The following is a 15,292-nucleotide window of genomic DNA, read 5'->3' as shown; positions in this document are numbered from 1 at the left end:
ATGGAACTTTTTGACTATTTCAATTTTTCTTGTTATCCAGAACGAATTCTTATAGCTCTTCTATGGTCACTATTTTTGTTTTCTTGATGTTCAACATCAGGCCTGACTTGGCATTTTCCTCCTTGACTGTCTTCAGTATAATTGCTCCAGGTCTTTTTTGGTTTCTGCTAGTAGTATTTTGTTTTCTGTTTAGCATGTTTAGTCTACAACATTACATAACATACATGCTCATTTGAAGCCCAAGATACACTATAGACCACTGCTACTCCAAAATATATAATTATGATTATGCTAATAGCTTTATCATGACCCCTCCTTCTTTTTCTTTCTTTTTTATTTTTAAAAAAGTGGTTGAATGAAGTCATGGAACTTGGCCTACAGCAAGAAATCTCTCTACACAAATTTTATTTATGACTTACTTTCCACCTACGCTGACATGACTGGGAATTTACAACTGTACCAAAAGCATTACAAGCAGTAACCTCAGAAATTCCACATTTTTACCGGGCTGCATTATTATGGAACATTTGTCATGCAGCCAAATGCTGTGTCAGTTTTGCGAGTGATTTATTGCCACATCTGTAAAAATCATGGGGGAAGAGATAGGAGCTAGCCTCTATATCTGACTCCAGTGTTTCAAAGGATCTTCCTGCCACATTACATCTGGGATCAGACAGAACTTAAAATCATCATCATCATCATCATCATCATCATCATCATCATCATCATCATCTTTGACCTATATAAAGAAAATGCTGGCAAATGCATTCCAAAAGAAAGCTCATCCCCCTCCCTTTTAAGCTGCAGTCCTACATATGTCTATCCATTATACACATACATCTGATCTCCCAGATATGTTGTATAGACTTACAGGTTTAGATATAGGGCTGGCTGTATCATTAGACCGAGTGTGAGGTGATCACCCCAGAAAGCAGCAAGAAGGAGACAGCTGTGTGCTAAACAGCCTACTCTGTCCTCCCACTACCCAAACTAACCTGCTGCCTTCAGATATAGAGGAGGATACTGTCTTGGATTCAACTGCCAAGACAGTCAGCTTTAATATATAAAGTGGGAGGAGGTACCATCTTTTTTTCTTTTGACCACACAAGATCTTTTGGCAGCAGCACAAGGTCTAATCTACACTGCAAAAAAAAAAATTCAGCTTGACACCATTCCAACTGCTATGGCTCAATCCTACAGAATCCTGAGATTTGTAGTTTATTGTGGTACCAGAGCTTTCTGAAAGAAATATATCTTGCAAAATTACAATTCCCAGAATTCCATATCATTGAGACATGGCAGTGAAAGCAGTACCAATCTGCTTTATTACTTCAGCGCAGATTAGATCCTAGGCAATTAGATCCTTCTTAGACTTGTTACACAAGAGCTGTAAGAAACACTTGTTTCAATGCTGGAGAAACAGGATGCTTTAACATTTTGTTATAGATCCTTCCTACAAAATCTGGGATTTGTAGTTTTACTGTTGTAACTTTGAACGTTTTGCTAGACAGCTGTAGAGTAGATTGCTCTAATAACTCACCACTCTAAATAAGCTAGCTTGCTATTTTCAGAACTCTTTTGAAAGACACTTCTTTTTATCTGCTGACTCAAATACTAGTTCATCTAATAAGTACCTGGTAATGACAACCTTCTAGTAAACAGTGCATCATTATAATTTAATGTTATGCAATCTATGCACCTCTCACTAGTCTCTAATAATTAACTGGCAGATTATCAAGCCATTCCACTTGTTAAGAGAAAACAGCCCACGAAAAATAATTAACAAGGTCAAAGTTATACAGAATGGGGAAGAGAATGCATCTTGTATCATCCAATTATGTCCACCTTGTTCAACCAGGAGGCATTTGAGACACACCATTATAGATGTGATGATCAAGGTACAAGTTCTCTCAAATACACAGCTTGAAAAGATACTCTACAGAAGATTAAAATGAAATGAAAAAGCAGCCCACAACTCAGGGTTTTTAAGATGACGTTCTGGGGCACAGAGCATCATCCTACAGCAGCTAAATCAAGAATGACTTCTTCATGTCAATAGGTTCAATCTTTTTAACTGTAAATGTCCACACTCTGCTTAAATGTCTACATAAAAAGGAACATTGTCACAGTATAGCTGTATTTTCTATAAACCTATAGCATCAAGGTTAAATATTTGTGTCTATACTGTACTAGTAGAGTAAGTGTTATTTGGAGATTTTCTAAACTGTGGCAAAGTCATAAATCAAATGTAGATGTAACCAAGAAATTAGAAGAAGACTAGGACCTGGAATGGCTGTTATGAAGGAACTAGGTAAGATCCTCAAGTGTAAAGCTACATCACTGAATACCAAGTCAGAAATTTCTGATTTCTACATACAGAAAGCTGGACAGTGACCAAAACTGGCAGGAACAGAATCAACTAATTGGAGGTGTGCTGTTACAGGAAAGTTCTACAGATACCATGGAGGGCCAAAAAGACAAATAAATGGATCTGAGAGCAAAATAAACCTGAACTATTATGACAACAAAAATGACTAAACTGTACTTTGAACCTGATTCTACAAGGTCTAGCCTCCCTGCATCCCACTCCTTTTGATATCAAGGTGATATTAAAAGGGATATTTAGAGCATGTAGCCACAAGGGCACTTCCGTAATGGAAACTAGCCTTATCATATAAGGAGATCCAGGAGGCTCAGCATGGGGGTGCTCAACAGCATGTAGCCAAGGATAGATTGACCAAGATCAGAATCTGCATTATGAATTCACTGATAAGAGTGATGGTGGGTGATAGACCTTGTGTTTATAAGTGAACAGAAATCCAAGTACACTTCCCTCTAGGAGCAATACTCCCCTGTCCAAGGACATTTGCACTGATTGTCCAGCCATTCATAACTTGCCTTCTAAATGGACTGGATGGCCCTTGTGGTCTCTTCCAACTCTATGATTCTATGGCCTGTTACAGACTGCCAAAATAAAGCTGCTTCGGGTCTCTTTGGAGGTATGCTATTTAAATGATGCATGGGTCCTAAGAGTCTGGAGGTCATGCCAAAGCCACACTCCATTCCTAAGCACTGGAGTGCAGCTTTGGTGCAGCTTCCGGATTCTTAGGATGCATGCATCATTTACACAGCATACCTCCAAAGAGACCCAAAGCAGCTTTATTTTGGCAGTCTGTAACAGGCCTATGATTCTTCTCCCCTGGAAGCTCCCAAACTCTGTCCCAAGAGAGGGTTTGCCCTGTAAATATGCCTTTTCAGGCACCAACAGTTCAGTCTTGTCTGAGGTCAGACAGACACTCTGTGTGCATGTTTGACCCCTCAGCATTGCTGCCCATGCCATAATCATAAGGCAGCTTGCTGAGCTACTTCTCTTCCCGGTATTCCCCGACTGGAGCGCTGAGCCTGGAATCACTACAGTATTTCCCTCTGCAACCCCTTCAGTTGCTATTGGTTAACATCTTTGACTTTTTTAGTCCTTGAACATGTTCATGAGTGAATATATTTGCATGGATTGTGATTATTATCTTTGACTAATAAAATAAACTATTTTGTAGTCTTTTGAGGTTTTTTTGGGCTATGTGGCCATGTTCTAGAAGCGTTTGTTCCTGACGTTTCGCCAGCATCTGCGGCTGGCATCTTCAGAGAATGCTGGCATGGAAAAGAGTTGGATACACACACACACACACACAGAGTGTGACTCTGGGTAGGGAGAAGTGATTTCTATATTAATCTGCGTATTGTTTGTTGTTGATGGCAGGGCCTCGGGGTGGGAGGATATGCAAAGAGAATTAGTGTCTGCTTATTGGTGATAATTGTCTGCAGGTAAAGACCCTGACCTTCCCTCTTTCCATTGCTCAAGCCCTCTTGGCTGATTTTGAATTCCCCTATTTGAATATTAATTGTGGGTGCCCCCCCCCCCCGGAACTTGGCATTTTGGGTAACAGACATATCATGAAACATGACTCATTAGAAAAGATGGTAATGCTTGATAAAGCCATTAGGAAGACCACACTACAGGTGGATAGATTCAATCAAAGAAGCTACAGCCCAGGGCTTACAGGACCTGAGCAATGATGTCAATGGAGAATTTGAAAGACACACTCATTCCTTCTACTGAAACCAAGATAACACCTGCTGTATCTACAGAATTAATGCAGTTTGACACCATTTTAACTGCTATGACTCTATCTTATACAATCCTGGGATTTGCAGTTTGTAGCTGATAGACTAGGGTGAATACCTCACCAAACTACAAATTATAGGAATCTGTAGAGTACCATCATGGCAAAGTAGTGCCAGACTGCTTTAATTCTGCAGTGTGGATACATCCTTAAAAGCATTTACTTTCTGCTGGACTGAGAAATTTATTATAGTATACAGCAGGCATGGGCAATCTCAGCCCCTAACACAATATTTAGCTCTGGTGAGATCAAATTGCATTGGAGTAGGAATGACTGTAGTAGAAATAAATAAATAAATAAATAAATACGGGGAGGGGTTACAAAAACAGAGTGATGGAGGGATACAAAAACAGAAATTGGGAAGAAAGTGTACGTCTGGCCCTCCCATTACATAGTTGGTCCTTTCACATTGCACAAGTAGAGAATTATGATTTCACTTTAATTGCCATGGTTGCAACTTATGGGGTTTGTTGTTTGGTGAAAGACTGGAGCTCACTGGAAGTGAATTACAAATACTCCTCCCTCAACTACACGTCCCAGGATTTCATAGGACAGAACCATGGCAGTTAAAGTGGAACCATACCGCTAAATTTGAGTACAGCGAAAGCACTCAGCATCAGAGGCATGAAGGGCAGTTAGTCCAATCAACTGTCTGGGAGACCTACTTTCATCCCTCTGTGATTGTGGTGAATATTGTGGTACAATACTTCAGAGCAGGGATTGACAGGTTTTGGAGAACTGGGCCAGCTACTGTCTTGCTTCACAAATGACATATGAGAAATGGTTGCCATGCAGTGCTCCAGAGCCCATCATACTCTAAATGCCTTGCTCTGTGGAGTCCCTAGAGCAAGATATTGTGGGTAGGGTGTCCTAGGTGTGTGGGGGTGTGCATGGCTCTGGGTGTAAGTAATTTGAGCACTGGCACTACTTTCTACTGAGTTTACCTCCCCCCCCCCCCCCCCACAATCTCGATCTCAGTGCCATACAAGAGCCCTGGGGATGCAGTAGTTAAATGCAGGTACTGCGGCCACTCACACCAAGGTTGTGAGTTTGATTCCAGGCAGGGCTCCACTCAGTCTTCTATCCTTTCATAGCTCAGTCAAATGAGTAGCCAGCTTGTTGAGGACAATTGGCTTACGTATTGTAAACCACTTAGGGAATGTTAGTTCACTGATAAACAGTATAGAAATGCACTTGCTATTGCTATATAGATGTTAGCAAAAGGTGATTTCTGCCTCAGGTTGGTAGAAGTGCTTGGGCCACCACTGAAGTGGCGGAAGCTCCATCCACTGGTGGCAAGATGTCCCCATTGGTTTTTCTTCTGAAGAAAAGTTGCTGTAAAAAAACACAAAAGGAAAAAAAAAGTGGACCTTCCTTGGCGCTGCCATAAAGCCATGTACTAACAGTTAAGTGTTTGCACATTGTGAACTGGGATTTTCTTATTTGGTGTACAACCCAGTCCATTTTACTATTCTGCATTATCAGCGCTCTTGTGTATATGTCAAGATATTGGAAGAAAGGGGATCCAAAAATGCTCCCACATTCATATATAAATCTTTAGATCAGGCCCATCTTCAGCATCACTATTTACCACTAGACAGGAATAATGGGGAAATTTGAATATGCATTAAAATAGAGGCTTCACACATATTTTGTTCTATTACAGTTCTTATGGGGCCACATTTTAGCATATTTTTATCCTTTCCTTGGTGAGGAATCATCAAAATTCAAGCTTCAGTTTTAGAGTCGCTCACTTGGAAGTGAGCCTAACTGAAATACAACTTGCTTCAGAGTAGACATGTATAGTATTGCATTGTAAATTGCTTTCAAAGAAGATCTTTAGGCAACACCTGCCATGAAAGAGGGGCCAGGAGAAAGGGAGAAAAAGAATGATGTTAAATGATGCTTCTGAGTTGACAATTAAACATGTATTCCTCATCAAACTTCTGAAATGGATTGTTTTATCGTTTTACTTGGCATTTCTGTTTGGTGTTTGCACAGTCATGTCTGATATGGATACCTACGATCACATATTTTCAAAGAATCAGAGGCCACTGTGATTTAGTGAGCAAATCTAATTTAGGATTTTGTGTGTTATTGACTCAGAGAGTTTTATGTCTAACCCAGGAAAAATTAATTTCTTTCAAAACACTGTTAATTATCCCCAAATGCCGATATCAATGCCTGCTACCACATAATCACATCTGGCAACGATGAAGACAAATTAACAATAAGAGTCAGAAAACCTGGCAATTTTGATAAACAAAAGCATGAAAAATCCATTCTGTAGTTAGACCACCAGTGACTGAAGATGGATTAACTTCCTGTCTCCCATACTAATGTGTAAATTAAAGGGGGGAAATTGTACTACAATCTGGATGCCAGGTTCTTGGATGGAGAAGTTCTGATTTTGACTTCACTGGCAAAAAGGGGGCAGGATCTAAGAAGGGGAGAACCTTTTGCTCCAGCCTTATTCTCTGAAAGATGTGGCATATGAAGTTCTGTTCAAACAGCTGCTTCCAATTTTGTATTGAAAATCTGACAACTATATAAATTTGCACCTTCAAAGTGAATCTATTTTTTTAAAGAAAAGTCCCACTATGAGTCTTGTAATACTAGCCCACTAAGAGACACACGGGCATGGAGAGACACATATGCTTAGGCACACTGCTGACATGAGGATTCACGGCTTTCAGGAGCCCTAAACTAAAACCAGTGAAAACAGATGGGGCCTCTTTTAATCTACTTTTAATTACCCAGAAGTACTGCACTTTGATTTTTAACCAAAGAGATAAAATGCCTTAATCTTTTATTTGGAATGGCAATTATGTCTGGGGAAGGTAGTGGGGCAGGTTTTCAGTTTAAACTTGATCTAGAAATCTGATACTGAATTGTCCAACTTCACTGACAACTTTAGTCTAAGAGCAGATTTATTTCAGAGTGAAAATAAGGAATTGTTTCAATGTGACTTCACATTATTCTTGTCCTCCATGTGCAAAACTAGATCAGAAATGCTTCTACTGTAGCAGATTTTTTTCCTACACTCCCCCCCCCCCCCCCCGCAACATTGCAGTTGAAAAATATAACATCTGTAGCCAAGTAATATCGGAATTAAAATGGCTTTTAGCAGTTTTCCTTTTGCTTATAAAGGGCAAGATTTCATCCCTCTTCTCCTTTACCAAGCTGAGTGCAAACTACTTTTGCACTTTGTATTCAGTTTGCAGCATCTAACATGAGTTGAGGGCAAAGGGGGAAAGTAGGAGGAGGAAAGATAAGCTGGGACATTTTACAAGCAGTGAAAAAGTGGGACCACAGAGGATTAATCCGGACTTTCCCTGTCCCTGTGTGGGACCAAGAACTGCCTTTCAAAAATTGTAAGGTGATGCTAGGGAAAAATACCTATCTACTTTAAATAATATCCTCAGGGTCATATGAATTGCATTCTTAGCTGCTAACATATGGTATAGAGTGTTTAAGAAATCCTAGAATGATATGCTACAAGCTTGAAGCCAGGCAAATTTCCCAGTCTTCAAAAAAGGTAAAGGGACTGCTTTGAAAACCACTGACTGACTAGTCCAATTCAGACTGGAAAAAATATTGTAATAGATTATAAAGGACTCCATTTGTAAGACTCTTGGCAATAAGTAGTAACCAGCATAAACCTTTCAAGGATAAGTCTTGCCAACTAAACTTGTCTTTTTTTTAAAAAAGGGATAGTAGCTGAGTGAATTATGGGTCACTTTTAGGAAAAGATTCTAAATCCAAGAGGGATACCACAGCACCCTGTCCTAGGCTTATTACTCTCCAATGTTTTATCGATGCCATAGATAATGGGGAGGAGATAATTTTTCTCCCTAAATTCACAAATGAGATAGAACTGAGGGGGCAGTCAAAACCTCAGAAAATAAGAATGCATTTCAAAAGGACCTTGTTAGAATGAGATACTGTATTGACACTAACCAAAAGAAATGCAGCTCTACAATTATATGCCTGAATGTTATCTTGGAAACTGGGGAAGTGTATGAGAGATTTCAAATATGCTTTCTATTTCTCTCCCACCTGCACTCATAGCAGTGGGAGAAATTATGAAGACAAATGTGTTTTATTTTAATAGCTTATATAGAACACAGAATTCTATTTTTATTGACCTAGGATTTGGATAGTCCTGGATCACACTTCTGGTCTGTACATGTGTGGGGGTGGGGGCAGTTATTTAACTGAAATGGAAAGGGGAATTGCAAACTCTGGTCTTTGCCATCAGTTCCAACAGCCAGTGCTCTTGTAAAGCAGACTGCAATCCCCCAAAAGAGTGGGAAACTTGTGACCCTCCAACTACTAGATGGAAATTCCCTTTAGCCTTAGCTAATGCAATGAAATCTGGAAGACTACACATTGCTCAGTCCTGGTCTTTCATGTAGCAGGTTTAGTTCCACCACTTGCATTTGCCAGCATAGGTAGTGGTAAACTAAATTATACAGAATAATATTGCAGTGCTAATTACTAATGTTCAACAGCAATAAAGCATAAATACCACCATGATAGTTTAAGAAGGAAAGACATTGAACATTAATCAGAAGTGGAACTGCTCCTCCTTTCATACAAACTAGCGGCTTACCGGGACAAATGAATAACATGGTGCCATTTAACTCACAAGTTTCTCATCTACTTGACTTTCTGCTGTTGTGTCACGAAGAAGGTTCAGTTTTCATGCTGATAACCATTTGATATTTTCAATGATTCAGAGCTGGTTCACTGTGTCAATTTATTTTAAATGCAAGCATTTTCTCCTTACATGCGGTTGTTTCCAGTCATGTGTTTGCATGAAGAAAAGCAAGTAAATACAAGCAGTATATAGAAATAGCTAGCAGCCATTTCTGCAAAGTGTAGCAGCAATCTTTCCTGCAGCATTTACTGGAGAACTAGCAGCTGCTTACTGCCAGATCACAAGCAAAATATCTAATTTATAGTATGTGTCAAGGGACAACTTAGGCCTGTGGCAAGTGTCTGTGGAACATTCGTGTAGAAAGATGCCTTGTACTAGGTGACACTATTTAATCCATCTAATAGTGCAATCCTATCCACAACTACCTAATTCAATGTGCCTTATTACTTGGTACAAGACTGTTGCCTAACCTTGTACATGACTAGCTACAATGACCAAAGGTAGGTTGTCTGCAATCTCACTATTTTGAAATAGAAATGTCAGTGACTAAACCTGGGGCCTTTGTACATGATCACTGAAACGAGGACCTACCAGAATCCAGCCCCTGATCTTTCACTGGGAGGGATGAAGAGTACACGTGAAGGATGCAGCTGGTGGACTGTTTGGCTTAGCAGCACTTTGGAAATGACAAATCAAAGAGGATGTATCTTCACTTCACACATTATTACAGTGCAGCAAAGACTTTCCTGCCCTTGGATGTCTGCACTGAAGATGCCAAACAGGAGACTGTTGGCGTGTAGGTGTTTTCAGGCAATTTCAATACATGGAAATCTCAGAGCAATAGTTTTTTTCAATTGAGCATCATAAAAAGATTAATACAATCCATACTTTCTCTATTTGGTGATTAAGAAAATATATGAAAAGGGAATGTGGACATGTTGTCCTCAGTTCAAGGAATTCAATCCTTGCAGTTTAAAGCCACTTGACTGAAGCTGGTATATGCTGGTGGGATTGCTAACATTTGGGAGTAGTGTTCCCTGTTGCTAATTTTGCTTTGAGAACTGTGATACATATTGGTGGTTGGGGATGAATCATATGTAGCACGTGGGGTAGCAATACTGAAATCTACAGGGAGCAAAAAAATTTACAAGTAGATTTGTGCATAGTGCTGATACCCTGCTATGGCTTATTCACTATACTGCAGATGACTTGACCAAGGGGGGGCAGAGAAATCACCTTTTCATTTTTCTGAACAGAAACCTGTCCTTTTAATAATAATAATAATAATAATAATAATAATAATAATAATAATAATATAGATCTTTGTGAACAGAGAGAAGTCAAACTTTTTAAAAGTGATATGCAAATACAACCATGTCATAACTTTCAAATGTCCATTAAACACATCTACACACACACACACACACACACACACACACACACACACACACACTCTTACATATATCGGTAGTTGTTTGGAATGCTTTAGCACTCATTGGAATAAAACAGTCTCTCTTAGTAACAAATGCATAGTTATTATTCACACCATTAATTTACAAAAAAGGTACCATTTGGTTAAAACAAAGCTATAAAATTATTAGAAATATATTCTATAAGGAATGTATAATCCACACGAATGTATAATGTTTTGGAAATAAACCTGTATCCATATAAAATGTATTTCTTTTCTGAATCATAGCTCTATTAAAAAACAAGAATGGAACATCTTTTCTTCCCTTTCCTTTTAAATAATGTCCACTTTGAGGTAGTATATTCCTTGGGTTCATAAAATTTTGGGGGGAGGTTAAGGTGAGTGAGGAAGCTATGTATCCAATTCAAAGGACTGAAAAGTAGGAGTCCTAAAATGTTCAGCTGCCTGCTTGTAAATACATTTGGCATTGTCATCAGCAGGAAACGTCCTGTCCTTTCTATAATCATCCTCAGATTCTGAGTCAAAGTCCAACGACTCATGAAGATGACTATGGGAGGCTTTTGGTTGCCAAACGGGTGGCTGCTTAGAGCCTGGGAAGGAATCAAGTTGATGCCTCCATATCGGTTTTCCAAAAGTTCCTTAAAGAGACAGAGAGAGAGAGAGAAATTATTAAATGTTTTCTTTAGAGAAAAAATGTACAAACCCACTGACCAATGCAAAATATCTAAACAAAAAATTGCCTTTGTGTCTTTATCTCTTGATGTACTATAGTTCATGCTGTGTTTAGTAAGAGATGCCTTTGAAAACAACCCCATCTGCCCCAGTCCAAGCCAAGAGATACACAACTTTGAAAGGAGGCTTCTTTTTACATCTCCTTAGCTGGCTGGGAAACTAGGAGCTCAACTGTGTGCTAAATGGGGAAGTTCCCAATGTGGATCTAACAAACTGGGCTGAATAATCATGGAAAGCTGGCTATCTGGCATTCAGTTGTTTGGAGAGACTGCAGGACACAGAGATCAGTTTTGCCTGTAAAACACAGGACAATGTAGTGGAAAGAAAGAGCTAGATTCAAATATATATTTAAGCAGGAAGCTTGTCACATGAGTTTGAGCTACTCAGCCTCGATCAGCCTAATTTATGGCACAGTAGAGACTGCCGGTTTGCGGCGGCCTGGGGCCAATTCTACGGTTCCAGAGCACGTGGCACCTGCACGCTCCGGAACCCTAACACATGATGGTGGTGCGATCTTTAGGCACCGCCGTCCACACGGAGCACGTATCGATGACATGTGCACACTGCGTCCAAACAGCATGGCACATGCATGACATCACCATGACCCCCTAGGGAGCTTATGGCACCTTGGGGCGTCACCGGAAGGAGATGCATTTCGGAGATCCCTTTTGCTGCGGATCGTTGCCGTGGCTGTGCGGTTGCCACGGCAATGATCTAAAGAAGAAAGGGGCAGCCTCAGACTGCCGCTTTCTTCCAGCCTGTATCGGGCCCATTTCAAAGAAAAAAAATATATAATTGAGGTGGCTGTGTTGGCCGTTCATCAAATCACAACAAAATCCAAAACCGACAAGCAGCAATACTTACTTTTTGGTCAATTGGATCTTGGCCAACTCCAAAGCATAAAATACATTATGCAAGCTTTCAAAGTTTCACTGGATTCTTCATCAGGCAATGGTGTTAAAAATAATGATTATGTTAGAGTCACAGACTTATATTTGATCTGAGAAGTTGTGAGTTAAGATGGTATTGAGGGATTTCAGAGACTCCTTGAGAAATTCAGTGTTCTGCTTAAGAAAGGAGCAGTTAGCTTCATGCAGGGCAGGGACATCTGGATCTCAAGAGGTTACTTTTCTATTGCCAATGGGAATTGAAATTAAATTACGTTTTTTATTGTTTTCTCTCTAGTCTTTATATGGCTAATAATGGGAATGGCCTCAGCCTACACTGAAATCCCTCAATACTATATTAACTGACAGCATCTCAGACAGAATTAGGCCTGTGTCTCTAACGTGGTCACCATATTTTTCCTTTATGATTTTGAATATCTTTGATTGATGAAAAAGTCATGTCAAAGAGTAGAAGATAAGACAGGAAGAAGATAATGCTTTATGGTTCTCTGAAACTCTTTGCAGGAAGAGAAAGATTGAAACAGCCTATATGAGATTTCAGTTACTTTATTCATCTAATTGTGCAAATTTGGCTGCTACAGGCATACGCTGTTGGACTGGAGGTAACAGCCTAATATAAAAATGGCAGTGAAGATAAACAGCTCTACTATGCATTTTCCAGGGACAGATGCAGCTGCTCAATCATCTTTATCTGCTTTGTGCTCCCCATTCACTGTAGCACAGCAGGGAAATCCAACCATTAGTTCATGAATGGGAATCCTGAAGTCCTCCAAATAACATTCCTCACCATGACCTATGCTGAATAAGGCTGCTAGGATCTTCAACCCAACAACACTTGAAGGGTGACATTCAGATCCCTGCTTTATTTAACCAACTTCAGAATAACTTCGAATAAACCTCTCTTTTATTCTATGGATCATCAGTTTTTCTAACTTCATTTTTTTCATCCAGGGAAAAGTAGTTATATTGGCACAACTAATTAAGCAAAACAATCAGTTTGTTGGTCAAAAGCATCATCTGTAGCTTTTAGAGCAGCAAGTAGAGAACATGTGGCATCTATTATTAGTTTATTATTAGCCTACAATACTCATCAGGTCCGGTCAGCAGAGCAAATGGGGTGGGATGAGAGGGGTTGCAGTCCAGGAACATCTGGAGTGTTACACAGTCCCATTCCTGCTTTGCAGTATACTCTTATGATGCTTACTCAGAAGCAAATTCTATTATGCTCCATTGGGCTCACTCTCTATTAAATGCCGTCAGGATTGTTAGCTTTTTTGTTGCTATGTGCCTTCAAGCTGACTCTGATTTATGGTAACTCTGTCATAAGGTTTTCTTACCAAGATTTATTTAGAGGTTTGCCATTGCCTTCCTCTGATAATGAAATGGTGTGACTTGTTCAAGGTTACCTAGTGGGTTTCCACAGCTAAGCAGGGATTTGAACTCTGGTTTCCCACAGCCCTAGTCCAACACTTATACCATTACACTACACCTTAATCAACCATTAAAACATACCCATGAAAGTGCCACTTGTAGCACCAGATGATTCTTGATTTCTCTCAAAATGACACACATCCACATTTAAATGTGAAATTTTTGTTCCACTTTCTTCACTTTGGGTGCAAACAGAAGGAAGCAATTTAGTGCTTGGAGTGTGGATTCCAGAAATGCTGATATACTGGTCAAAAGGATCTTCAGGTGGGTGAGGCTGGGGATAGCATTCCTTCCTTTTTAAGCAGCTTGAATCATAAACATCCATACACACTGTTCTTTGCTCTGGAGTGCACCCTTAAATAAAATTAGATGAAACGAGAACCTGATTAGCTTCAGAGAAAAATTCTGGAAACATCCAAAAAGAAAAAAAAGTAAACTATTTAAAAAAACATATACATTACCTGTGTGGTATACTTCAAACACATCTGGTCCACATACATTCCCTTTCAAATATATACTTCCTGACATTCCCAGATAATGGCATAAAAATGGATCTGTTACAGCTTCAATGTCATTTTCACTGCAATTATCCATATGACAAATTCCTTTAAAACAAATATAGGACACATCAGGATGTGCAGAATGTTTGTGTTTGTTAAGTGGAGGGAGGGGAATTTTTAGCAATATTAGCATGCTATGTGGGTAAATCAGAAGATCTAGAACCAAAAGATTGCAGTTACTGCTTTGTTTATCATTCACAAACACTCATTTTCTGGGTATGTACATTAACTTCTCACATGCACAGGATCTTAAACTCGGTACTAAGACCTAGAAGACTGGTAGGAAAAAGTGGCTGCTATACAATCTCTTTTTCCCATGTGTGTCTCAGAGAACCAGTCAGGGAGAACAGCAAACACAGACTTTGCTTTTGGAATGTGGAAGACTTGAAATAGCATTAATCTGGAACAGAGACCTCTGTTTGTTGTTGGAAAAAAGAAAAAAGAAAGAAACAGAACGTCTCTGTCAGCAGCAAGGCCTCAGCTGGCACCCATGCTGAAGGCACTTGGCAGCAATCTACACACTATTAATATCACTGACCAATGTTCTGAAAAACTTGGCTCTAAGTGGGAAATAAAAATGAAATAAAACACAGAACAAGAATCTCCAAGTCATTTCCTGGAAGTGTTTTACATGTGGAAACAAAGTATGAATGTTTATCAACATATGAAGAACCTGTAGTGTCCAACTACATTGCACAATCCCCAAATAAAATGTCCATTAGGCATACTGGCTGAGGAGATGGGATTTGTAGTCTAGCAGGCCCAGAGGGCAAAGGTCAGGAAGGCTGGTCTATCTATCTGTCTGTCACTATCTACAATAGACTAGGATTGCTAAAAAAAAAAAAGAAGACATTATTTTTACATTTCAAAACTTTGGGAGGAAGAACTTTTGACCAAGAAATGCAAAATATAAAAATAATCAAATTGCTATTCCTTAACTGAATTTACCAACTCCAGACTGCATCTGGCAAAAAGCTGCATCTGAGAGTTAAGGACAAGAGACATGTCATCCCAGACATCAGTGCTATATATTTCAAAAATTTAGGTTGCAAACCTGTTCACAATTATCTGGGAATAAGTCCCACTGAACATACAATTGGCATGTTAAATACCTACCACTACTGTCCCTTTGCTGTAAAAAGTACCCTCCCATGGAAGGTGATGAAGATGATACAAAGTGATGCTGGCTTCCATTCTCGGATGACCCATATCCATCTTGTCTTTCAGCTAGAGTTCCCTGGGATGACAGATAACTTGGAATATCAGCAGGCAGATTTGTTTCATCTGTGATTAAAGAAACATACATAAAGTATCAGTGTCAAGATTCTTTGCAATTATTTAAAGCAAACAAGCTAGAGACAGACAGTTTTAAAAAGCAATTCACT

At 39.5% G+C, this 15,292-nt stretch overlaps 1 protein-coding gene across 3 annotated transcripts in view; it reads right to left on the bottom strand.

The window, feature by feature from the left end:
* Nucleotides 1–10,146: 10,146 nt before the first annotated feature.
* LOC149312229 (leucine-rich repeats and immunoglobulin-like domains protein 3) overlaps nt 10,147–15,292 on the bottom strand; it is a 71,036-nt gene continuing 65,890 nt past the window's right edge. For all 3 annotated transcript variants that reach the window (XM_089524235.1, XM_089524236.1, XM_089524237.1), the window contains 4 exons: nt 15,024–15,191; nt 13,809–13,952; nt 13,429–13,701; nt 10,147–10,914 (listed from right to left, as the gene is read on the bottom strand). In XM_089524235.1, the coding sequence (XP_089380361.1) occupies nt 10,667–10,914; nt 13,429–13,701; nt 13,809–13,952; nt 15,024–15,191 (833 nt within the window). In that variant the 3' untranslated portion in view covers nt 10,147–10,666. The remainder of the gene's footprint in view (nt 10,915–13,428; nt 13,702–13,808; nt 13,953–15,023; nt 15,192–15,292) is intronic.

This window comes from Sceloporus occidentalis, unplaced genomic scaffold (assembly GCF_023333645.1).
Source record: "Sceloporus occidentalis isolate IW3139 unplaced genomic scaffold, rSceOcc1.0.p SCAF_5, whole genome shotgun sequence".
Classification (NCBI taxonomy): Eukaryota; Metazoa; Chordata; class Lepidosauria; order Squamata; family Phrynosomatidae; genus Sceloporus; species Sceloporus occidentalis.
This window is presented reverse-complemented; position numbering and strand designations above follow the sequence as displayed.